Source organism: Bos indicus x Bos taurus, chromosome 6 (assembly GCF_003369695.1).
Source record: "Bos indicus x Bos taurus breed Angus x Brahman F1 hybrid chromosome 6, Bos_hybrid_MaternalHap_v2.0, whole genome shotgun sequence".
NCBI lineage: Eukaryota > Metazoa > Chordata > Mammalia > Artiodactyla > Bovidae > Bos > Bos indicus x Bos taurus.
In genome coordinates, this window is record NC_040081.1 from 15,423,613 (window position 1) to 15,449,405 (window position 25,793).

Genomic DNA, 25,793 nt, shown 5'->3' on the forward strand with positions numbered 1-25,793 from the left:
ATTAAATCAGATGTCTTAAATCAGATGTCTTCCTCTGTAATGCTGTGCTCACCACTCACTTAATTGAACTTTTTCAATTCACTGAATTGAAAGTGTCTATTTTGGAGTCTGAGTTTATTTTTACGTAATTATTTGTACATCTCCTATTCACGTAAAATTTTGACCTTTTATATTTCCCTTAATCTCTTCCAAGATTAATAAGGCATGTTGATCACTATGGTAAGATCTTTTTAGGACAGGTCTACATGGGATGGGCTTTGAAATGGCTCAGGCCCACCTCAAACTTTGGGGCAAAGGAAGACGATACTTTGAACTCTGGCCAAGCACCACGATAGGGAGATGCAGGATGCCACCTGAGGCACGTACAGAGCACCTCTGGAGGGGGCAGTGGGAAGCAGGAGCAGAAGGTGGGTCCCTAGGTCACCCTGTTCTTCCCAGTGTTTGGGGGAGGCCTCTGCCCTGCCACAGTCTTTAAGAAGGCTCCAGGCCCCAACTTCCCTGTTCCAATCAAAAATCTTGCAAGCCACCTCAGTTCTGTCAGTTTTTGTCAGAAAAGGAATGGGGAAAGTTAAGGCTCCTTGGCTTCTTTTGTTTGTAAATAAATTGTGTCTTTGAGAGGAAAAAAAAAAAAGATCTTCCTAAACTTTTTAATTTTCAGAGAGATCTAAAGTGAAAATTAAAGAAAAAAAGAAAGAAAGTGAAAATGACCAGGAATTGAATATTGATTTTTCTCTCCGGGAGTTTTGATTTTTTTTTCCCCCAATGTTAGAATTTCTTCCTTACAAATCAATATAGTTTCCAACTTTGGAAACTATCTCCAGTTAGGTTAGCAAAGTTCATTGGGGAAAAAAAAAGAAAGGAAATGTGGTCCCTGTATTGCCAACCTCTGTAAGCAGGCCCAGAATAAAATTGCAACTTACCACTGTCATTAGAGAGGTGTAGTCCATTTCCACCTGTGCCAGATCCAATGCCAGCTGGGTGGCATCAAAGAAGGTACATGAAGAAATTATGATCTGAATCCCTCTCAAGGGGTCAACTGAATCAGAGGACAAGGGAAAATGGAATCACCTACTTGAGGTGTGTTTTTCAGTTCAGAAATCTTTAGATCTGTTGAAACAGAGCTATACAACTCTGATGTGATGTGGGTGTAGTCATTGGCTACAGCAGCCCTATGAAACTAAGAACTCATTGTCTCTGCCCTTAAGATACAAGGTACAATGGCTTCCCTGGTGTCTCAGTGTTAAAGAATCCACCTGCAAGGCAGGAGACATGGGTTGGATCCCTGGGTCAGCAAGATACCCTGGAGAAGGAAATAGCAACCCACTGCAGTATTCTTGCCTGGAGAATCCCATGGATGGAGGAGCCTGATAGGCTGCAATCCATGGGGTCGCTAAGAGTCAGATATGACTGAGCGACTTCACTGTCACTTTTCACTTTCACACCTTGGAGAAGGAAATGGCAACCCACTCCAGTGTTCTTGCCTGGAGAATCCCAGGGACGGGGGAGCCTCATGGGCTGCCATCAATGGGGTCACACAGAGTCGGACATGACTGAAGTGACTTAGCAGCAGCAGTATTCTTGCCTGGAGAATCCCATGGACGGAGGAGCCTGGCAGGCCACAGTCCATGGGGTTGCAAAAGTAGGACACAACTTAGCGACTAAAACCATCAATCACCACCACCTCCCACGTGGCTGAGGGCTTCAGAGCTGTGGTAACAAGCACAAGAGTTTAGGAGGTGAGACAGCAAGAGACCTTATTTTTGAACAGGTAAAGCCTTAAGCTGGGAGTAGCTCGTGAATATCCAAAGGGGTTTTGGAAAGAAGGCATCCAAGCAGAGAGAATGATGGGACAAACGAAGTCCAAACTCAAGATGTTCAGAGGATGTGAAATGGGTCAGCATGGCTAGATTCATCTAGGGACCAGAGGTCTAGAAAAGTAGGTTACTGTTAGAAGGGGCCAGAAACAATGAGTATATTTTAACATATTTCTGAACCAGTGAAATTTTGAGCTGGTAGCATGTAGCCCAGTGGTTATTTTACATATAGAAAATGAAATTAAGGATCAATGTACTTTCCCCAGTAGCCAGGTCTGGAATAGAGTCAGGACCAAACTCCAGATCTTTTGCTTAGCTGTCATTCATCTCTGTAAATAAATATGTCTTTCAAAGTATGCCTTACTCTCTGAACTAATTTTGAGAATTTTACTACTAAATGTCGATTAGCTGTTATTTTTTAAGCCCCAATTATTTATATTCAATATTAACTACCTATCTGGTTATGGGTTAGAAACACACACAATAAATATTTTCATAAAAATTTCTAGTGGTGTTGCTAGGCACCTTCCTAACATTCTTCTCCATTTCTCCTAAGCTTCTATAGCACCCTTGCAGGAAAAAAATAATCAACACAAATAGCCAGGTCTTAGTATGTGTTTTGCAGTGTAAAATAAATGTAGAAAAATCATCATTTAAAATATTTTATTTCTAATAGAAAAACAATCCATTATTTCACTACTCAGCTAACTACTGTTGACTTTTATTTTTAAATGAAATACAAATACATCATAAAATTCAAATACTGTGAAAAAATAAACACTAGGAAATCTCTTTAGTTTGCTCCCAAGTCTTTTCCCAAACATATACATCATCAACAAACTCTTCCCTCCAACCCCCACAAAAGTGTACATTTGTAAATATTTTTCTTAAATATATCACAATACAAAATGCCCTGTGCCTTGCTTTTTAATTTTCCTTAAAAATATTTCTGGAAGCTCTCTGAATATTGCAACCAACAGAACCATTTCTTTTTAAAAGGCTTTAAAATATTCTATTGCAAGGGTTTGCCATCATCTAATTAATATTAACCATCATTTAGTTAGCCCATGATTATTTCCAAAATTTTCTTATTACAAACAGTGCTGAACAATATCTTATACATATATCTAAAATGTGTTTATGAGTGTATCCACAGAGTAAGTTCCTAGTAATGGAATTACTAGGAATCATCATGCTATTCTCTATCTAAAATCCTTTTAATGTCTCCTCACCCCATTGCAGTTAATGTGTGTGTGTGCTCAGTCATGTCCAACTCTTTGTGACCCCATCGACTGTAGCCTGCCAGGCTCCTCTGTCCATAAAATTTTCAAGCAAGAATACTGGAGTCGTCTAATCCAATTATCTCATCTTGATTTGCCAGTCTGCTAAGATCTGGCCCATGCCTGCCTCTCCAACCTATCAGTCATTCCTTCCTTATGACCTGGAAATACACCAACCTACAAACTTATCCCTTACCTTAGAGTGTTTGTACTTGCTCTTGCTTCTGCAAAAGTTAGTGACTCTTCGTCATTGTGGTTTCAACTACTGACCTATAACAAATAGACTGGTGATTATTACTCCAGCAAGGATGAGTTTATTCAGAAATAATAGAGAATTACAATTGAGAGTGTGTAACTGGTAAACCATGCACAAGTCACCACAGAGGAAGGGAAGGAGAACACTCTTATAGAGGGGAAAAGGAGGTGGGTAGGGTGTAATAAACAAAGAGACCATGGTTTTTCATTGATTCAGTTGTTGCCAGAAAAAAAGAGGAGTCTTTCTTCCTGTTGGGCTCTGCTGTGGTTGCAGGGCAAGGAGGGCTCCTCCTTTTGGTCTCGCAGCTCTATTTAATTGAGATTTCTGTGTATTAATTTTTTATAAGACTCATAGTCACCTTCTCAGTGAAGCCATCATCTCTTCAGATGATGCTACTTAATTTTAATCTTAGAATGTCACCTTATACGAAATTATTTTGTCTTCTCTGGAAAATGAGCTCCAAAAGGGCGGGAGACCTGTCTTTCTTCTTCCCCTGACTCCCAAGAGCTCAGCAGAGCACAGGCTCAAGTAACATCTGGTAAATAAATGGTCAAAGGATAGTGTATTTAAAATGATTAAATAGGCTGCCAAATTGCTTTCCAGGTAAAGTTACCAGTTTTCACTACCACTGATAGTGTCTGTTTTGAATACTCTTAAAAACACATAATACTATCAAGAATTTACCATTTTTTGGTACTTGTCCACTTTAAAGGTCAAGAAATAGGGACTTATCTCCTATTGTAATTTTTCTTCAGACACTGTTAAGAACAAACCAGATATTTGCTTTTAACAAAACCCCACCTTCATCTCCAGAAAATAAACAGGTAATAACGGACAACATATTAAGTCAATAAAAATTTCTCATACTAGTTTAAAATTGACATGATGCCTAGTGAGAATAACAGTTAGTTTAAAAATGGGATTTTTTTAAGGCAAAAGTAGGACTTGTCCTTGTAACATATAGCAAAATATTTGCTGGATTTTCTCACCCTTGTTTCCGTTGTCACTTTCCTCGCTTCTTTAAGAGCCTTCCCTTGTGGCTCAGATGGTAAAGAGTCCACCTGCAATGCAGGAGACTGGGTTCAGTCCCTGGGTCGGGAAGATCCCCTGGAGGAGGGCATGGCAATCCACTCCGGTATTCTTGCCTGGAGAATCCCATGGACAGAGGAGCCCGGTGGGCTCAGTCAGTGGGGTCACATAGAGTTGGACAGGACTGAAAGACCAACCAAAACATGCCTCCCTTCTTTCATCTACTTAAATCACTTCACTTTGCAAATACTTTTTGGTTACTCATATGCCCAGGTGCAGTGCTAAAATCCTGATCTCATCAGGCCACGCCCACCTTCCACCTTAAGACTATTAAGTCTTTTGGCCTAGCTGTACTTTCAGATTTACTCAGACTTTTGCTGCAGAAGTCTCTAGAATAACAACCCTTAAATGGAGAGATGAGGAAAGTTTGTATATGGAATATTTGGGAGCATCAACTTATACATTAATTTGCCATATATGTGTGTGTGTATGTGCGTGCCTGCAAAGTCAGTTCAGTCGTGTCCAACTCTTTGCCACACGATGGACTGTAGCCCACCAGGCTCCTCTGTCCGTGGGATTCTCCAGCCAAGAATACTGGAGTGGGTTGCCATGCCCTCCTCCAGGGGATCTCCCTAACCCAGGGATTGAACCCATGTCTCCTGTGTCTCCTGCATTGGCAGCCGGGTTCTTCACCACTAGCGCTACCTGGAATTGATCTCGATCTCTCTCTCTCTCTCTCTCTCTCTCTCTCTCTATCAGATCAGATCAGATCAGTCGCTCAGTTGTGTCCGACTCTTTGCGATCCCATGAATCGCAGCACGCCAGGCCTCCCTGTCCATCACCAACTCCCGGAGTTCACTCAAACTCACGTCCATCGAGTCAGTGATGCCATGCAGCCATTTCATCCTCTGTCGTCCTCTTCTCCTCCTGCCCCCAGTCCCTCCCAGCATCACAGTCTTTTCCAATGAGTCAACTCTTCGCATGAGGTGGCCAAAGGACTGGAGTTTCAGCTTTAGCATCATTCCTTCCAAAGAAATCCCAGGGCTGATCTCCTTCAGAATGGACTGGTTGGATCTCCTTGCAGTCCAAGGGACTCTCAAGAGTCTTCTCCAACACCACAGTTCAAAAGCATCAATTCTTCGGCGCTCAGGCTTCTTCACAGTCCAACTCTCATATCCATACATGACCACAGGAAAAACCATAGCCTTGACTAGACGAACCTTTGTTGGCAAAGTAATGTCTCTGCTTTTGAATATGCTATCTAGGTTGGTCATAACTTTCCTTCCAAGGAGTAAGCATCTGTTAATTTCATGGCTGCAGTCACCATCTGCAGTGATTTTGGAGCCCAGAAAAATAAAGTCTGACACTGTTTCCACTGTTTCCCCATCTATTTCCCATGAAGTGATGGGACCGGATGCCATGATCTTCATTTTCTGAATGTTGAGCTTTAAGCCAACTTTTTCTCTCCTCTTTCACTTTCATCAAGAGGCTTTTTAGTTCCTCTTCACTTTCTGCCATAAGGGTGGTGTCATCTGCCTGTCTGACGTTATTGATATTTCTCCCAGCAATCTTGATTTCAGCTTGTGTTTCTTCCAGTCCAGCGTTTCTCATGATGTACTCTGCATATAAGTTAAATAAGCAGGGTAACAGTATACAGCCTTGAGGTACTCCTTTTCCTATTTGGAACCAGTCTGTTGTTCCATGTCCAGTTGTAACTGTTGCTTCCTAACCTGCATACAAATTTCGCAAGAGGCAGATCAGGTGGATTAAAAAAAAAACACTCTTAACTTTTTATTATACCCTCCTTATTTAAAGAGATGTTTCTCACAGTTTCCAGTTTTCAGTGGTTTGAGGCACTCGACTTTAAATGAAAATATCTTTAGACTGCCTTGGAGGTGGGGAGGTGCAGAGTAAGAGAATTTTCTTCCTGGTCCTAATGTCCACCTAATTTTTAAAGCATAGGTTCGTTATTCTTATTATATTTTAAGCTTACAATTACATGCATATATTATTAGACGCCTGGATGTCCCATTTCACTTTTCTTAATTTGTGGGGGATGAGTGGAGGGAGGGACAGGGTAAAAAATACTTTCCTTCTGAGAAAAGAAAGACGGTGTATATGGAAACTGATATTAAAACATTGGTGTGAGACTGGGAGGTCAGTAGGGGTCAATGGTACATTTAGCCCTCTCCTCAAAGGTGATTCTCTTCTACCTACACCCGTAAAATAAATAAAGCGAATTTCTTATGCACGCAAATAGTTTTTGCATTGGACCAGTTGGTCCAGTTCTCCAATCTGCTAACTGCCTTACCCCCTTCGTTTCAGTTCACTATCTCTCTGCTGCTGCACTACCTCTACCCTTTTCCATATCCAAACCCTCCACCTAACCTCCCTCCTCTTCTGGCTTCTAGTCACTCTCGACTTTCTGCCACCTTCGCCCTCAGCATCCCCAGCGGGCACGTGACTGGGGGGCTCCGCAGACCCGGCCCCAAGTTACCTTGAGTCAAAGCCAGAGCTCGGCGGTGAGTGACCTGGAGGGTGCGGCAGGGGCAAGGAGGCAGAAAATGCGTTCGTTTCACGTGGCATCTCAGCGCAAATTTGCCTGGAATTGTTGGCGAGGAAGCGGGCAGGTTTTATTACTTACTTATAGCCTACGTGCTATTTTCGCCCTGGGGCTTCGCTTGGTTTTCAGAAACTTCATTCAAAGGCCTGGCGAGGCGGCCCACGAGGTCGGGACAGGGCGCTGTAGATGACCTCAAAGCTACTTCCTCCCCCTCCTAGCCCTTCCTTCTCTCCCCTAGTCACCTTTGCATAAACAAAACTGCCCCCGGGGCTAGAGAGGTCTCGCTGTCTCTTGCAAAGGGTTAAGATTTGTCGAATCGCACGAGGGGGAGGAGATTCCCCACAGACAAGTAAAAAGGGTGATGGACAAACGTGCGGGCACTAAGACCGCAAGGCATTCATTTCCTCCTACGGTGGATGCGGACGCCGGGAGGAGGAGAGTCCCGGAGAGAGGAGCTGGGAGCGGAGGCACAGGCAATGCTCAACCCCGACTGTAGCTGAGAGAGGCTGGGGGAAACCGGTTGCCGGAGATCGACCGGCGAGGGGAAGACCTTGGGGGGTGGGTGGGGGAAACAGACTGGAGAGCACTCGAAATCTAGCGCTTTACAGATTATTTTATTTTGTGTAGAGAACACGTAGCGACTCCGAAGATCAGCCCCAGTGAACATGTCAGTGTTGACTTTACAAGAATATGAATTCGAAAAGCAGTTCAACGAGAATGAAGCCATCCAGTGGATGCAGGAAAACTGGTAGGTGATGCTTTCGTGTGATACTGTCCCCAGGAGCCCCGCGCCTTTTCCCGGTGTGCCTTAATGTCGGTACTCCCTTTCTGGGGCGTGAATGGGGCGAGGAATCGCGGGTAGCGGGAGCGGATCGCTGAGTTCCCGGGTCTCCCCGGTGCAGGAGACCTTGGAGCTGCATGAAGCGCGTGAGTCTGTGGGTGCCCCTGGGTGAACCGTGGCTACACATGCATCTTTAACATAGATTATATAACATAGAACATACATGTGTACATAGAGTGCGACAGGGAAGGCGGGAGAGACGCCACAGACCCTACCTGAGCTACTCCTGGTTTCCCTCTAGATTTGGGTTTTCTTGCTTGGCCTCCTGCAAACAGATTGTGAAAGGCAGTGGAGGGAGGACCTGGTCTCCGGCTCTGTTTAACCCTTTCCCATCCGCCGTCCTCTGCTCTCTGGTCCTCGCCCTGTCCCCATCCCTCCTGTCTGCCCTTCCTTTCTCCTTGCAGCTCTTCTACTTCACTGTCTTCCTCCTTGCTGCTCCCCAGCCAGATTCCTCCTTTCCTGGACCCCTTTTCCCCACGCAGATCCCTTTCCAGTTTCATGAAGAGACGGAGGCGGGGAGTGGGGGAGGAGGGGACAATGAAAACAGTAATAAAAATGAATGAACCCGAGCGAGTGGAGCCACGCCATTATTAAGTTTGTTTTACGGAAACGCCTTTTGGACACACTCGATTCTAATTTAGTGGGAAGCTGCTGATTGGAGTTGAGACACAGATTAAAAACCCCTGGGTCCGCAGAGTCCTTGGGGGGTGGGGAGTGTTCCCCACACAACTTCTAACCCGGGAAAGCATCTTTTCTTGTTAACTGTGTTCCCTCCGCCAGTCCTTCTGGAAATCCCTGTGTGGGAAGCGATCCCGTGTCACCTTGCAATATTTAACAGGGGAGGGTGTGTATGTTCATCTCGCTTCTAGCTTGTAGACGGAGCTGCTGTGGCAGACATTCTCTAACCACCCCCCCTTAACCCCGTGTCTGACGATCAGTAAAAAGAAAGCCCAAGGCAACCCCCAGCTAGGCAGCTGCTGGCAGCCTCCCAGGTACTGTTGGAGAGGGTCGGGCCGAGGGACCTCTGGGAAGGTGGGGGATTCCGCCTGCCGCGTGCGCTAGCGCGTGCCCCCAGCGCCCTCACGACCTGCCTTCCCTCCCCCAGCTCATCAAGGGAAACCGGAGACGCTAGCGCGCCTGGAGGCTGGGGGGTGGGTGCTCTGCGCCGGAACATGGGAATGGGGGCTCAACGTCTTCTCCTCTGGAGGTTCGGCCGCCGCTCCCGCCTTCTCCCTCGCGGCCAGCCCGCCGGGGACCAGCTGGCCATTTGTGGTCTTAGGCTGGGCCCGCCCCGTGCGCCATGCGCGCCGGCGGGGTCGGGCCGGTTGGGGCGGGCGCGGCGCGCGGCCTGGCGCGCTCACACTTGCTGCGGCGTGGCTGGGGGCTTCCTCGGGCGCGGGGGCCGGAGGGCTACAGCCGGAAGCCAGGAGGGCCACGCGATTCGCTCGGAAGGCTGGGAAGTGCGGCAGCGCTCTGGGCCGAGGCCCCTCCTGGGCCTCCGAGGGCGGAGGCGCGGAGGGTGGGTCCGGAAGATGGTTGTGCACCGGGAGGCTCGATCCCGTAGGAGTTTAGACAATTAAGGCCTCTGCGCTTAGGGAAGCCAAGCGTCCCTCGGGCCCCACTAAAGGGACCTCTCTCCAGGCACTTCCTCCTCCTGCGTAGGGGGTGGTGCTGAAGGCCGGGCGGGGGCGGTGGCGCCGGGAGCCGCGCGGCGAACCAGCAGAAGGCGAAGGTCTTCTTTGCGACTGTTAGTCGTGGTGTCTTGTCACACCGCTCAGTCCATCTTCCCGTCCCATCGGCCCTGCGCTGTCTGTGTTTCCTAATATCTGACCAGTCTTCACCTTGCTGCACGCTTGTTGAACCTGCCCCTCCGGAACTGGCCTACCCTCGGGCCGGATGCTCGAGCTCACTGTGGGCTAGCCCCTCTCCTTGCACCTCCTCGGTGGATACTCCTCCTACTCACTTGTTGCCTTTTCTCTGGGGCCACTTTCTGTGCTTCCACCACCTCCTGGTACTATTTCCCGCCTCTTTCTCTATTGGACTTCCCTGGTGGCTCAGACCGTAAAGCGTCTGTGTACAATGTGAGAGACCTGGGTTCGATCCCTGGGTTGGGAAGATTCCCTGGAGAGGGAAATGGCAACCCACTCCAGTACTCTTGCCTTGAAAATCCCATGGACGGAGGAGCTTGGTGCAGGCTACTATCCATGGGGTCCCGAAGAGTCGGGCACGACTGAGCCACTTCACTTTCACTTTCTCTATTGACCAATACACCAATACACCCGAATCAAACAGGGCATAACCCTCTGGGGATTGAAAATGGGAAAAAATGCACCAATTTATCTTTGCCTGTTGGACTCTTACCACTCTGAGCTCTTTTTCTGTACATTTCATCTGGCAGTATCTTTCCTAGCTTTTATTCATATGCGTAAGTATTTAGATGTATGTCTGTGCCTCCTAGGAGAAGGAAATGGCAACCCACTCCAGTATTCTTGCCTGGAGAATTCCATGACCAGAGGAGCCTGGCAGGCTGCAGTCTACGGGGTCACAGAGAGTCGGACACGGCTGAGTGACTAACACACTGTGCCTCCTACTAGACCATCATCTCTTCAGGGCGTGTTTCTCATTCCACTCTTGAATGCATCTTGAAGAACGCATTGTACAGGGCAGATACCTGGGAAAAGTCTTAATTAGTGAGTTAAAGTGATGATGGATGTCTATTTTATTGCCAGCACTGCTACCTGAACCTTAGCAGACTTGGCCTTCCCTTGAGTTTTGAATACTATGCCATAGTCACATATTAGGAGTTCCCCTTTCTGACTTTTTTCTGACTTTTTCTCTCTTTGACCCTAATTGTCTTGCTTCCTTTTTTTATCCCAGAGTGTATGCGTTTCTCCCAGTATCCTTGGGTGCCCATTTTATAGACCTCTCCCAAAATGTCAACAGCCAAAAAGTCTTGAACTAGGTGTATTAGAAAATGAAGGTTTTCCTTTTCATATCCCTTGTTAACCAAGGCTCACATGCTCTTGAGGAGAGGGAAAGTTTAGGAAGCACAAAGTCTTGCATGTGCCAGACTCATTAACTACAGATGACTTGAAATAGCTTCTGGAGGAAAAACAATGTTGTGAAGTTTCTACTGTATTTTTTTGACAAATTATTTTCAGTTGTCCTTAAAAATTCCCTAGACATAGCCTCAAATAAAACTCAGTTTACAGAATTAAGTTATAACTTATCTCTCAAAGATTAAGCTGCACTCACTGTGTTTTGAAGAATTGCAAGGAAGGTCAGGAGTGTTGTTGTTTTGTCAGGGTGCTGTCTGCACTTTGAATATGATTTAAGAAGGCCTTTATTAAACTTATCCTATAATCTGTATTCATTACTTTATTACATATTAATGTAATGGGACCCTTATTTTGGAGTGGTGTTTTTATAAACTAGAGTTGAACTGAAGCAAATTTATCAAGTTTATTGCTGCTCAAACAATGATTAACCCTGTATTCATTGTTTTAGACACGGGATAAATACTATAGACCATTTTACTTTTCTAGCAAATAGTTTCACATATAATACATTAGAAAAACTATGGGAAAATGCAGAGTAATAAATATGCCTTGGAGAATCACCCTGAGCCGCATCTTTATATGTCAGTTAAAAAGTATCCTGGGTAATATTATCTGGTAAATGAGAGGATATTGCATGAGATAGAGGAAAATACCTGTTTTTAGCTTAACAACATTTTTAAGTTCTGATTTGACACTGAAAAGTCCTTGTGGTTTTACAGCATTGAAAATAGAGGTGTTTTGTTCTTTTATGAGATGTCTGGCCTTTACCTGTTATTTTCACAAGTAGCTGACTTCATTTATGGGGTCTGCTGGGAAGGGGGCAAAATCGCCTAGGGATTGGTAAGGTGACATAAAATTCACTGACTGAGAAGGGCAGCTGGGCTAAGCTCTGCCTTCTCTTTCAGCAGCCTGCCAGGTCTGAGCTAGCAGTGGTGGATGCTAGTTGCTTCAGTTGTAATTGTCTGACCAATGATGATTATCTTCTGATGTCGGCTGACACGGTGTTCACCAATAAGAAAGCAGGAGGCCTGTGCTGACTGCTGTAACATTATGTCTGTGAGGTGACGTCATCACAGGGTTTGCCTAGAACCTCACGAAACCCTCCCCCGCTCCCCTATGACATCCTTCACACCCAGCCTTTCACTGCTTTGTATATTTTTCTGACCTTCTTTCCACCCGTGGTAATGGTTATAAAGATTTTATTGTTTTTGTATTTTGTATGCTGTGTTTGAGGTCTATAAGATAGTGTGGGGATTTTTAGAAGTAAATACTGTCTGGCTAAGGAAACTATCTACAGATTGGTTTTTACTAAGGAAAAAATTAAACACTGTTAAAAAGAAATTGCACATCTTTTTGTTTTTTCTTAGATGTGAGATTTGGAAGGTAACATACAATTTCAATATGAAAAAACATAAAAGTATTATAAGCCTGTGTTAGATTTTTACTCAAAATATAGCATCTAATATCTATCACACTTTGGAATGCAGGCTGTTTTTCCTGGAGTGACAATTGTTTTGCATTGATCTCTAAAATCCTCCTTGTGACTTGTGTGTTTTTGTAAGAAAAGTGGCTGGAAAACAGTACCGTCTGTGGTCATAAGACAGAAAAGGCCACAGTGTCTCATTTAATCAATACAAATGTGGTCAACTGTCTAGGAAACTACTGTGTCCACACTGTACCCAGTGTGTTTTTGCCATTTAGTTTGGAGAATCACAGTTCATATTAGCCTTAAAATTGAAAATCCTAAGTGTGAGGAACTTAACATTTATTCAATAAACTTTAGAAAGCATTTGAGATGTTGGCCTCTTAGGCACTAGGTTAAGAGTGAGAACACTGAGAAAATGTATACAGAGAAAAATTGCAATCTCTGTTGTGATCCTAGCAAATAATATTGTCTCAACTTTAATCTGAACTTTTATGTGATGTATATTCATGCAGTCTGGCTTCTCTAGGGTTTCCAGGAATCATGCAAATTATTTATGATTATCTGTCTCTATATTCACATTAGTAATAAATATGAATATAGTGATAAAATGTTTACATAGGCCTTTTGTTAAACTGGAAGTTAAATTTTGTGGTCTAGACACGACTCCTTGGTTCTTTTAATGTTCAGTTCAGTTCAGTTCAGTCACTCAGTCCTGTCTAACTCTTTGCGACCCCATGAATTACAGCACGCCAGGCCTCCCTGTCCATCACCAACTCCTGGAGTTCACCCAAACTCATGTACATTGAGTCGGTGATGCCATCTAGCCATCTCATCCTCTCTTGTCCCCTTCTCCTGCCCTCAATCTTTCCCAGCATCAGGGTCTTTTCAAATGAGTCAGTTCTTCCCATCAGGTGGCCAAAGTACTGGAGTTTCAGCTTTAGCATCAGCCGTTCCAGTCAACACCCAGGACTGATCTCCTTTAGGATGGACTGGTTGGATCTCCTTGCAGTCCAAGGGACTCTCAAGAGTCTTCTCCAACACCATAGTTCAAAAGCATCAATTCTTTGGCGCTTAGCTTTCTTCACCATCCAACTCTCACATCCATACATGACCATTGGAAAAACCATAGCCTTGACTAGGCGGACCTTTGTTGGCAAAGTAATGTCTCTGCTTTTTAATAATGCTATCTAGGTTGGTCATACCTTTCCTTCAAACATAAAGCATTTTGTGAGGACAGAAATGCACATTCTTATTTCAGATGTATACTTTATCAAATTAAAGTAAAGGTAAGCCATACTGTTGATTGAGGTCACAATAAATTTCTCTCTCCAATTCCAAATTATACAGTTTGGTTTTTTTTTTTTTTGAGTAGGAACGTGTCCTGCCTCTTTAAGGGAAGGTTATAACAGACACTTGTTTGACTTGAACATGACAACTTTTATGTCTGGGTTTCAGGAATGTATCTAATAGGGCAAAGGACCCCCAGGGACAAGAGTCATCTAATCTAACAGCAATAAAAGATTAAACATAAACCTGCCTCTGGAGAGCAAAAAACAATAGGATAATTGGCTCAGGGACCTTGTGGCATCTGGAAATAGACTGCGCACACGTACATTGGATATATCATTAACAAATACTCCAGCACTGCCCATTGCCTGGGAAACAGAGTCTGATTTAGAGGCGCTGGAAGGATTTAGTTACTGTCTGCAGTGAAGGTTGTAAGGGGTATAAAGGACCAGTCTAGTCCAGAGGCCAGCCTGTGTGGAGCCAGAGAATCTGGTGTGTCTGGTCCGGTAGGAAGAACCAGGGATATGGTTGGGAACTAAGTGCTGAGAGATTTTTCACAGGATTGCCTTGCAGAGGTCTAATCACTTTGGGGCATTGCTTTGAACACTTGCTTCTTCTGTATTTCCTCGTTAGAAGGGATTTCCATGTGAGCACATGAGAAGTAATGTTTTGTTTTTAGTTCGCTGTGTCTAGGAAGACTTGGTGTTCCTTTTTCCATAAGAGTCTTTGCATTGTCTCAGTCAGCATACAAAAGGTTACTGGAGCAGGGAGAAGAGGGTGGAGAAGAATGGCTCCAAATCCTATGGGATATAGTTCGTAACAAAATTTCTGTAATTGAATTAATGATGAGATTTTGGTTTTACCTTTTATAAATTTAGAAAAAGTTCTGCACTTAAACTGCAGACAACTTAAGTGTTCTTTTTGGAAACAAGAAAACAAGAAATATGGTTAGAAATATTCCAAAGGACCAAAAAAGAAAATAATCACTATAAGGAAAATACTGCATACTTAATATGTGTTAGGTATATTAGACGTGATTTTTCTAAAAGAGTGTTAATTTTCCTCAAAAAATAATATTTCTTGAAGTAAATTTTAAAATTTAATTTGCTAAACATTTATGACTTCTGTAACATTAGAAGAAAAAGTACCTTCATTCTTTTTCAGGTAATTTTTTAAGGCAACTTTTTTCCTATCGTAGAAAAAAAAATCTTTTTTTAATTTGACAACTACTCTAAAATAAAGCATAAGAAATTGTTCATCATTTCATATTCTAGAGCAACATGTTTATGAGTCTAATACCAAAATTACAGCCTATCAGGTATACAGTGTTCTGATTGGCACAGTCTCTGAGTATGTAGTTAGAGTTCCAACTGGTAGAGGGTGAGGGCTATACGATTGTCCTTGACTTTGCAAAACATTTAAACAGAAATTTTCACATTATAAACTTGGATAAATTTTTAAATGTTCAAACAAATTTTCACATATTTTAAACACTTGATATCTATTTATACTTTATCTTGAAAATAGGCTTTCATTTGAATGCCATATGATATGAATATTGTGGTACTTTTACAAAGAAATCTTTATTATTGAATTCTTTTTTAATTGAGCCAATGTTGATGCTTATCCCTCGTTAGCAGATAAGAAATGGTCAACATCCTGCAGCTGCTATGTAGGCTTGGATTGGTATTTATGTGGATAGTTCAGGCAAACCAGAGAGCTGCTTTTTTAAATTTGCATTATTACATAGAGAGACTAACACACTCACAAAGGAAATCTGCACAGAATAAGCTGGACGAAAAAAAAGAAGAAAGACTCTACTGTGTTTTTGTGAATTATCTCTTGGCTAAGGAACAAAAAGCTCAGTTTTGGGGAGACTGTTTCTTCCCCACAAAACATTTGGTATCCAGAGCCTCTTTTTTCCCCAGCAATGCTGAAGGGACAGGGTATAGGGACTCAAGCTGGTGAGTTATGCTCATCCTACCTTCGCACATTGAAATGCTGTTCTTGTTCAGTTGCTCAGTTGTGTCTTAGTCTTTGCAACCCCATGGACTGCAGCACACCAGGCTTCCCTGTCCTACACTGTCTCCCGGAGTTTGCTCACACTCATGTCCATTGAGTCGGTGATGTTATCCAGCCGTCTCATCCTCTGTCATCCCCTTCTCCTCCTGCTCTCAATCTTACTCAGCATCAGAGTCTTCTGCAATGAGTCAGCTGTTTGCATCAAGTAGCCAAAGTACTAGAGCTTCAGCTTCAGCCTCAGTTCTTCCAGTGAATATTTAGGGTCGATTTCCTTTATGATTGACTGGTTTGATCTCCTTGCTGTCCAAGGGACTCACTGGAACATAGATTCTAACGAAAAGTGGTGCAATTGTATACTCCTTTCGGGATAAAACTTTTCTTAGTGAGTAGAATACATAGTCTCTTTTATATTTATAGTCTGTCTTGTCTAGATGTGCTCTAATAGATTTAAACTATTTTCCTTAGGTGGTTACAATATAACAGTTCCAAATGCCTTGTTGATATGCAAAGTGTAGAATATTTGGAATATAGGTAGTTTACCCAAGTATTGCTATAAGCTGTGTTTTCATTGATCTTGGATCAGACCATCAATAGCATGCCAATTGTCTTCAGTAGTTGGCTTAAATTGCTTTTTTTTCACCTGAAAATAATACTCTTGTTTTCTCATGAGTTCAGCTGAGTTTAAAGATTTAATATTTCCACGCTAGTTCCTGAAGTTTGTATATGTGTTGGTTTTCATCAAATTATATGCGTCTGGAGGCCTAGAATTAGGAGATATACATAAAATCTTTACTTTTCTCTTAAGATCTTATGTAGAAAGGTATTAGGATGCATCTTCATAGAGCTATGTATTGTCACAAACAGTTTGTAAGGGAATAAACTCCTATTAAGTTGTAGCTGCTGCTTTTTTTTTTTTCTTCAGTTTCTTTTGTAGTTATAGTTTCTTCATTCAGTGGGTAGGCCTGGTGCAAGTAACTTGAAATTATACATTGTCAGAAATTTAGGTAACATAAGAAAAAATAGAGTAAAAGTTACCTTTAGGTAAACATTTTGGTGTAAATCTTTTTAAACATCTTTCTTTCCATTTATCCATCTTTATATTTTTAGCAAGAATATTTTCATAGAGTTCATACCCTATTTTTCTGTAACCTGACTTTTTTTTCTTGATAAAGGTTGGAACATTTTTCCCTATTCTTAAATACTTCTTCACCAAATTGTTAAGTGGGATAATTGTGTTTCTTTAATGTAGTGTTTGTTCTAGCTGACATTGGAAAAGCTTGAGGAGACATGTGTCACTGTTTTCAAAAGAGCAAAGACTACACTGGTTAATAGACCAGTAGAATAAATATGCAGTATATTTCAGATTATTTTCTTCATGGATTATGTCTTCTTTGGGTAATAACATCAGTTTGCTGTGTAGAACAAACCACCAATCAAGGAATAGTGTTAAGATGCTTTTAACTGCAAGTAACATTATAATTAGGAGAAGGCAATGGCACCCCACTCCAGTACTCTTGCCTGGAAAATCCCATGGATGGAGGAGCCTGGTGGGCTGCAGTCCATGGGGTCGCTAAGAGTCGGACATGACTGAGCATCTTCACTTTCACTTTTCACTTTGACACATTGAAGAAGGAAATGGCAACCCACTCCAGTGTTCTTACCTGGAGAATCCCAGGGACAGGGGAGCCTGGTGGGCTGCTGTCTATGGGGTCGCACAGAGCCAGACACGACTGAAGCGACTTAGCAGCAGCAGCAGCAGCATTATAACTGTGGCTTAAAACATAAAACTTTTACTTATTTCATATAAGAGTAGCTCCGATTGGAAAACTTTGTAGTCGTTCAGTGGCTTAATAATGGTATTAGTGTTTCAGGTTCTATCTGGGTTTTTACCGTCCTTACTGTATCTACCTGCTTCTGTGATGGCCTGCTTCTGAGCCTTGTCAGGCCCTAGTTCACCTTTCTCTGTTGGTGTTCATTCTCAGGCTTGACTAAGTCACACCCAGCAATTTGTGTTGTTGAGGCGGGGAAGCAGGTCAGAGGTGCTATTTGAATACAGTGATAAGCGGATGAGGTCAGTGGATGAAATAGCACACTACTATGGTTATGCAGGTTGGGCTTTTTCTACTTTCTTACACAGACCTGCAGATGACTCAGCACAGGGCTGATACAGGAAGGTACAGGAAGGTATCACATGAACATATGAAAAGTCAGCATGGCTCGGAATGCTGTTTTTCCTCTTGTACTTAGGATCTCAAGAAAAGCAGGTTTGGGAGATCCGTGAACATTAGTTTTCGTGTACTTCCTCTGCACTAGGTAACATAAAGTTCAGATGAAAACTCCCCATATTCCAGGCAACATAGGTTCATTGTCTCACCGTGTTAGTCGCTCAGTTGTGTCCAACTCTTTGCCACCCCATGGACTGTAGCCTACCAGGTTGTCTGTCCATGGAATTTTCCAGGCAAGAACACTGGAGTGAGTTGCCATTCCCTTCTCCAGGGGATCTTCCCAACCCAGGGATCGAACCCTGGTCCTCTTTCACCGTGGGCAGATTCTTCATCTTCTGAGCCACCAACGAAACCCCTGTCTCACTGTAACAAGACTTAAAGTCCTTGGTTACAAAAGAGAAGGTAATCACTAACCAACCGATATGAAGTCTGGATTATACTCCACAAAGTTTTTGTATGGATTAGTACTGTCTCCCTCTGTCCATTTTCCTTATAGGTGGTGCAGTTGATTCTCATTACTTGACTAGATATGTTCTATAACGTCACTGGAAACACTAAATTGGCAAATTCTGTTCCTAGAAGAAATACAGTTAGGTTCCTGCAAGCTTCTGGCCATATTTTTGTCAACCAGTCAACACATAACTTTGTTTTATATGTTTCTGTTTGCATGCTCACTTGTTCAGTCATGTCTGACTCTTTGTGACCCCATGGACTGTAGCCCACCAGGCTCCTCTCTGTCCATGGAATTTTCCAAGCAAGAATATTGGAGTGGGTTGCCATTTCCTATCCAGTGTTTCTGTTTAAAGACACCTTATTTTACACCTTATTTATGTATAGTTGATTCATGAACACTGAACTCACAGCCAACAGCACCATAACTCATGCCTGAAAGAATGTGATCGAACACATGAATTTCTCTGTAAAACAGGACAGCCTTGTATTTAGGAACATTAGTTAGATGGCATTTCAGCCCTGGGGGCCATTTTTAACAGGGAAATCACCAACAAAAAAGCACAAAAGTGTAGAACATGTGACACTGCTGCTGCTGCTGCTAAGTAGCTTCAGTCGTATGCAACTCAGTGCGACCCCATAGATGGCAGCCCACCAGGCTCTGCTGTCCCTGGGATTCTCCAGGCAAGAACACTGGAGTGGGTTGTCATTTCCTTCTCCAATGCATGAAAGTGAAAAGTGAAAATGAAGTCACTCTTAGTGACCCCATGGACTGCAGCCCACCAGGCTCCTCCGTCTATGGGATTTTCCAGGCAAGAGTACTGGAGTGGGTTGCCATTGCCTTCTCCAACATGTAACACTAAGTAGACTGAAAAATGGACACTTATTTCCAATATGAGAGTTGAAATAAGAAGGCAGAGCATTACCTTGTTTGACCTAAGCCTGAAGCTCAGGCATTGGGCAACTCAGATTACTCACCACTCTGTGAATGACCATGAATGACCATGGAAGCACTGTGTGGGGGGTGAGAAATAAATTCTAATAAGTAGGTGAACTTGCAATAATGAGGATCAACTGTATTCTGCTATAGGAGGTAACATCCAGAGTTCAAGTGTTTGTGCTGTCCTGGATAACCCTGATTTATAATGGCAGCACTCAGCTATGCTTAGCAGTGAAAATACTTTTTCACAGAATGCTGAGAAGGCGTCTCTTCATACATACAGAGAACTTGTCTTTTCGGGTTTGTATCACAAAGCATGCCTTTAAAAGCTCGAGATTTGAAATTTTATTAAAGGACAAATTTTATTAAGGGACAAAAGAAAACTTGGGGTTTTCTAAGGGAGAATCCAGAGAGAACTGGGGAGAGAAGGATGGGTAATTGAAAACACACCTGTACATGCACTCAAACATACACAATTAATCCTTATCAATTGGATTTATGATTGTGGAAAGTGATTAAATTGTGTTCGCTAGAATTTGTGAGTAATGCTTATTTGAAGACTTCTGGGCATTTAATAAGGGTATTATGTGTGTGTGTGTGCTCAGTCATGTCCAACTCTTTGCAGCTCCGTGGATTGTAGCCAACCAGGCTCCTCTATCCATGGAATTTTCCAGGCAAGAACACTGGAGTGGGTTGCCATTTCCTTCTCCAGGAGATCTTCCCGACCCAGGGATCAAACTCTTGTCTCTTGCATTGGCAGGCAGACGCTTTACCACTGTTCCATCTGGGAAGCCCAACAAGAATGTTAACTAACAGTTATTGAGAGCCTATCCCAGGTCTAACAGGGACTTTATGAACAGTGACTCAACTAAGCCTCCGCTTTACAAAATGCACTTTGTGATGGGGCCTGTTTTGCAACTGAGGAACCCCAGGTACAAAGAGCATGAGTAACTTGCAAAGACTCCTACAGAAAGGGGTTCAGATGCTGGGCATCCTCAGAGACGGGTTCATAGCCTGGTAGGCTGAGTCTGCCCACTGGGCTGCACTCTGTCTCCCACTTTGGCCTGCAACCCAGCACTTACTGGGAAAATCACAGAAACCATTTCCAAAGACAGTGTTTTAAAAGTATAGGGATGGGTGACAGAGTGGGCTTCATTCATTTTCTTTAGGAAAGTCCAAATCGCTGGAAGTATACTGTATGAAATAGGAGTTTTGGTAATAATTATGGTTGTATCTTTTGGATGGGACTCTTATTCCAATAATTTACAGCAATATAATGCTCACTTAAGCTAAAAATACTTATAGAATATGCTTATTCACTCTTGAAGAGTTTCATTTATTTATTTTTGGTAATCTCTTCTGTGTTCACATATTCTGGGTTGTAGTCTTACAGTGATACAAAGGCAGAATTTCTACTGAACATTAATCTTAAAAAAAAATTCCCTTACTGGACTTTCCAATTGGAATCAAGCACTAAATCTAGAATTTTATACCAAAAATACAAGAAAGAACTTCCTTAATTGGACTGATATTTGTCAGTACCTATAGGCCTCAAAAAGTTTTGTGCAGACTATTAAATTAGCCTTAAACATTGAAGTAGGCATTCTGTTCTTCTATGGCTGAGAAAATAACTCTACAAAATAAGTATATGTATATATATATGTAATTATTATTAAAAATTAATATCAGTGATCTTCTTGTATGTACTTGACTAAGATCAATTATAGTCAAGAATAGTCTGATAGAAGGGTCCTCTACCTGCACACCCACCCCCCCCAAAAAAAAACCCAGAAAAATTTTATAGATACTTATATACCCATTAAAGTTACATTACCGAGAAATGTATCTTGGTAGAAAATGTACATCATATAATATTACAGGGAAAAATTACCTGCCTACAAAACAGTCTGGCCAATTTGTAAAACACACACATTGCACACATACATATACATAATTAGTACAGTTAGTTTGTTACAGTTTTACCTGTGTATGTACCAAAATTCTAATTATGATTGTCTTTTGAAAACAGGGTTAGGTTTTTACTCCAGGGAACCAATAGTTGTCTCAATGCACCTAATATTTTACTAGTGGAGAGACTTCTAGAGGTCTTGCTCTTCAGCAGCTGTGTGCATCCAGGCTGATCCATCTGTTCTTGGGTCAAACCAGCTGGTAATTACTAAAAGATCAGAGTGTGCGTGGCATGCAGGAGATGGGCAAGAAGAGAGAGAAGAAGGCAATGTCCTATGAGTGTTAGATCCTCTGTAAATATCTCTATCTATTTGAATTACAATCCATTCAGGAAGGCAAATGTCCATGCAAAATATAGGTAGGTGTCATATAGCAGAGCAAATACTCAAGTGCTGGAATATAGAAATTATAGAAAATAGAAAAGAAAATCACTATAGTGGGACTTTAGAAAGACTCCATTAAGAGGCAGGAAACTTGAGAGCTCTTATTGTAGGTAGATTGACAAAAAGGAGAACTGGGCATTTACTTTTAAGGTGGTAGAAGAGAAAACCAACCCCATGTTCTCCGATATGCCAGCCATGACTGTGTACAGAGGGCCGAGATTAAGAGGCAGTGTTCAGGGGCTCTCTGTTAGCCAGGCCAAAAGTACCAACACAGAATTTAAGAGAGTTAATATCTGAAGAGGACGGCAACCAGGTATCTAATTATTCCTCAAAAGACTTAGATGATTTTGGCAATAAGGTAAGGATAAGGCAATGTCCTAGACCAAGACTAGAGCAATGTTTGAAGAAAGTCAGTGATAGGATATCAAAGAACACACCAGCACAAGGCCCAGATTCATGTGGCCCAAGGCATTTCCTAATCTCACTAGCAGGCTAGAATCCGGTCCCCAGGGGAATGGATAATGCTGAGGTATGATCCTGGAAGCTGGGCTCTGAGCCAGGCTGTGTTGCTAAGCTGTCCTAGGAGTAATGGGACTCTGTGTCACTGACGGGGGAAGTGGCCAGGTATATTGAAAAGCGGCTCATTTGTTGATAATCAGTTAGGAAGGTAGAAAAGCCTAGCCTTGCTTAGAGAGGACCACCCCTCCCTTCCATCTGCCCTGGTGGGCCAAAGGGTGCAGGTGGACAGTGTAGGGTTGATTGTCCTCGGAAATCCATCTTGGCTTCTCTCGAATGCATGGGTAAATGTTTGGTTTTTTGAAGCAGATGTTACCTGGTAACTTCTACATACCTTATTTCATAAATTCCCCTGATAGTCTGGGCAGGAATGCACTGTAACTGTTCCTTTATAGTTGAGGAAAGTGAGTCGTAAAGAAATGATTGGCTCACTTCTGCCCCAGAGCAAGTGAGTGACTGACTTGGGATTCAATCTTGAGCATGCCCATCTCCCAAGACTGGAACCCATGCACCTCCCGACCCACTACAGCCCCACATGTTGAGGAGAACAGGTAAAGCATGGCCCTTCCTTGTCTTTGTGAGTTGGACAAGCCGAACTCATTCCCACCTGCTCTTTCTTGCAGTGACATTAAGTGAAGGATTAGATAAGCAGCAGCGGCTGCAAGGCGGAGAAGGTAATGGCACCCCACTCCAGTACTCTTGCCTGGAAAATCCCATGGACGGAGGAGCCTGGTAGGCTGCAGTCCATGGGGTCGCTAGGAGTCAGACACAACTGAGTGACTTCACTTTCACTTTCCACTTTCATGCATTGGAGAAGGAAATGGCAACCCACTCCAGTGTTCTTGCCTGGAGAATCCCAGGGACGGGGGAGCCTGGTGGGCGGCCGTCTCTGGAGTCCCACAGAGTCAGACACAACTGAAGCGACTTAGCAGCAGCAGTAGCAGCTGCAAGGAGACTCAGCCCTGCCTGACTGAGGTTTACTTGAGGTTGTTGTGAGGAATGAGGTTGGGTACATGCGCGTAGATTGGCAACTTGGAAACCAGCCTTAGGACTTGGAGTAACTTCAGTAGGCATAGTGGCGGGGGGTGGGGGGAGTGGTGGGAGGGGAAAGAAAAACACATGTAAATCAGGTAGGAACATAATGGTAAAAGTGCCCTCTTCTTTCATAAGCCCAAATCATATTTAGGATGAGCTATACGCAAGTGCCAATACTTAAATATTTTGACCTTTGAAATGACAACATCATATGTTTCAGCTAAAACAGGTTCCCTGTTGTTTTAATCACACTTTTACTTCACATCCACTTTCACTGAGAGGCTGTTGGAAAGGGTTGCCTTTAATTTAGCATTGTTTGCAGACAGCAAGCAAACAATCTGTATTGCTTGTCCAACTAGTTGGAAGTCAGTTCTCTTTGTGCAGAAAAAAGGCCAAACCTGCTGTACAAGTTTATGTATTTGCCACGATTAGGATAAACATTATAAAAATTAAATGCAGAGAAAGGTCACGCACAGTATTACTTTTTGGAAATCTTTGCTTTCATCAGAAACAGCCTACCTGCCTGCCTTCCATCCTATTTTCTGTCTTTCAACAAATCCTCATGGCATGTCTATGGCAGCCTTGTGATAGTGGAATTATTTAAGTGTTTACCTAGAGCCTGGGTTATAATACCCATGCCATAAATGAAGTTCTCCATTTCTCTTTTTATTGTTTTTTTAATTTAATTTACTTTTCTTTTTTAACTTTACAATATTGTATTGGTTTTGCCATATATTAAAATGAATCTGCCACTGGTATACATGGGTTCCCCATCCCGAACCCTCCTCCCACCTCCCTCCCCATACCATCCCTCTGGGTCTTCCCAGTGCACCAGCCCCAAGCATCCAGTATCGTGCATCGAACCTGGACTGGCAACTTGTTTCATATATGATATTATACATGTTTCAATGCCATGCTCCCAAATCATCCCACCCTCTCCCTCTCCCACACAGTCCAAAAGACTGTTCTATACATCAGCGTCTCTTTTGCTGTCTCGTATACAGGGTTATTGTTACCATCTTTCTAAATTCCATATATATGCGTTAGTATACTGTATTGGTGTTTTTCTTTCTGGCTTACTTCACTCTGTATAATAGGCTCCATTTTCATCCACCTCATTAGAACTGACTCAAATGCATTCTTTTTAATGGCTGAGTAATACTCCATTGTGTATATGTACCACAGCTTTCTTATCCATTCATCTGCTGATGGACATCTAGGTTGCTTCCATGTCCTGGCTTATTATAAACCGTGCTGCGATGAACACTGGGGTACACGTGTCTCTTTCAACTCTGGTTTCCTCAGTGTGTATGTCCAGCAGTGGGATTGCTGGATCATAAGGCAGTTAGTTCTATTCCCAGTTTTTTAAGGAATCTCCACACTGTTCTCCATAGTGGCTGTACTAGTTTGCATTCCCACCAACAGTGTAAGAGGGTTCCCTTTTCTCCACACCCTCTCCAGCATTTATTGCTTGTAGACTTTTGGATCGCAGCCATTCTGACTGGCATGAAATGGTACCTCATAGTGGTTTTGATTTGCATTTCTCTGATAATGAGTGATGTTGAGCATCTTTTCATGTGTTTGTTAGCCATCTGTATGTCTTCTTTGGAGAAATGTCTATTTAGTTCTTTGGCCCATTTTTTGATTGGGTCATTTATTTTTCTGGAATTGAGCTGTAGGAGTTGCTTGTATATTTTTGAGATTAGTTGTTTGTCAGTTGCTTCATTTGCTATTATTTTCTCCCATTCTGAAGGCTGTCTTTTCACCTTGCTTATAGTTTCCTTTGTTGTGCAGAAGCTTTTAAGGTTAATTAGGTCCCATTTGTTTATTTTTGCTTTTATTTCCAATATTCTGGGTGGTGGGTCATAGAGGATCCTGCTGTCATGCGTGTCAGAGAGTGTTTTGCCTATGTTCTCCTCTAGGAGTTTTATAGTTTCTGGTCTTACATTTAGATCTTTAATCCATTTTGAGTTTATTTTTGTGTATGGTGTTAGAAAGTGGTTGACCAGTTTTCCCAGCACCACTTGTTAAAGAGATTGTCTTTAATCCACGTGGATTAAAGACAATCTCTTTAACAAGTGGTGCTGGGAAAACTGGTCAACCACTTGCAAAAGAATGAAACTAGAACACTTTCCATTTCTCTTTTTAAAACCATGGCCTCAACTTTCTTTTCCCCGAATGTGTCATTAAAGAAGCAGTGTGTGACTATCTGACACCTCCTTCTGGTATTTCATTCTAATTTCATTCCTTTGTGGTAGAGAATATACCCTGTATGATTTCAACCTTTTAAACTATTTTGAAGGTTTTCTTGTGGCCTAGTATATAGTCTGTCCTCTGGATGCAGGCACACTGAGTTCCAGATCCACCTTTGCCATTTGTCACTCCATGGTTTGCTGAATTTCAGTTCAGTTCAGTTTAGTCACTCAGTCATGTCTGACTCTTTTCAACTCCATGGACTGCAGCACGCCAGGCCTCCCTGTCCATCACCACCTCCTGGAGTTTACCCAAACTCATGTCCATTGAATCAGTGATGCCATCCAGCCATCTCATCCTCTGTTGTCCCCTTCTCCTCCCACCTTCGGTCTTTCCCAGCATCAGCGTCTTTTCAAATGAGTCAGGTCTTCACATCAGGTGGCCAAAGTATTGGCATTTCAGCTTCAACATCAGTCCTTCCAATGACCACCCAGGACTGATTTCCT

At 42.8% G+C, this 25,793-nt stretch overlaps 1 protein-coding gene and 1 long non-coding RNA gene across 4 annotated transcripts in view; one reads left to right on the forward strand and one right to left on the reverse strand.

Annotated features, from left to right (window-relative positions):
• Window positions 1-8,065, reverse strand: part of LOC113894029 — a 29,468-nt gene extending 21,403 nt beyond the window's left edge. Inside the window, exons 1-2 of the long non-coding RNA XR_003511450.1 lie at window positions 7,999-8,065; window positions 3,291-3,364 (exon numbers count right to left, since the gene is read on the reverse strand). This is a non-coding gene — a long non-coding RNA (uncharacterized LOC113894029). The remainder of the gene's footprint in view (window positions 1-3,290; window positions 3,365-7,998) is intronic.
• The window catches only part of ELOVL6 (ELOVL fatty acid elongase 6), a 133,983-nt gene continuing 115,484 nt past the window's right edge, over window positions 7,295-25,793 (forward strand). Inside the window, exons 1-2 of one of the 3 annotated variants that reach the window (XM_027543836.1) lie at window positions 7,295-7,415; window positions 7,570-7,690. In XM_027543836.1, coding sequence (XP_027399637.1) covers window positions 7,608-7,690 — 83 coding nt within the window. In that variant the 5' untranslated portion in view covers window positions 7,295-7,415; window positions 7,570-7,607. Of the gene's footprint in view, window positions 7,691-8,709; window positions 8,776-25,793 lie in introns of those variants that run through there. The other 2 variants (XM_027543834.1, XM_027543837.1) reach the window with 2 other exon arrangements.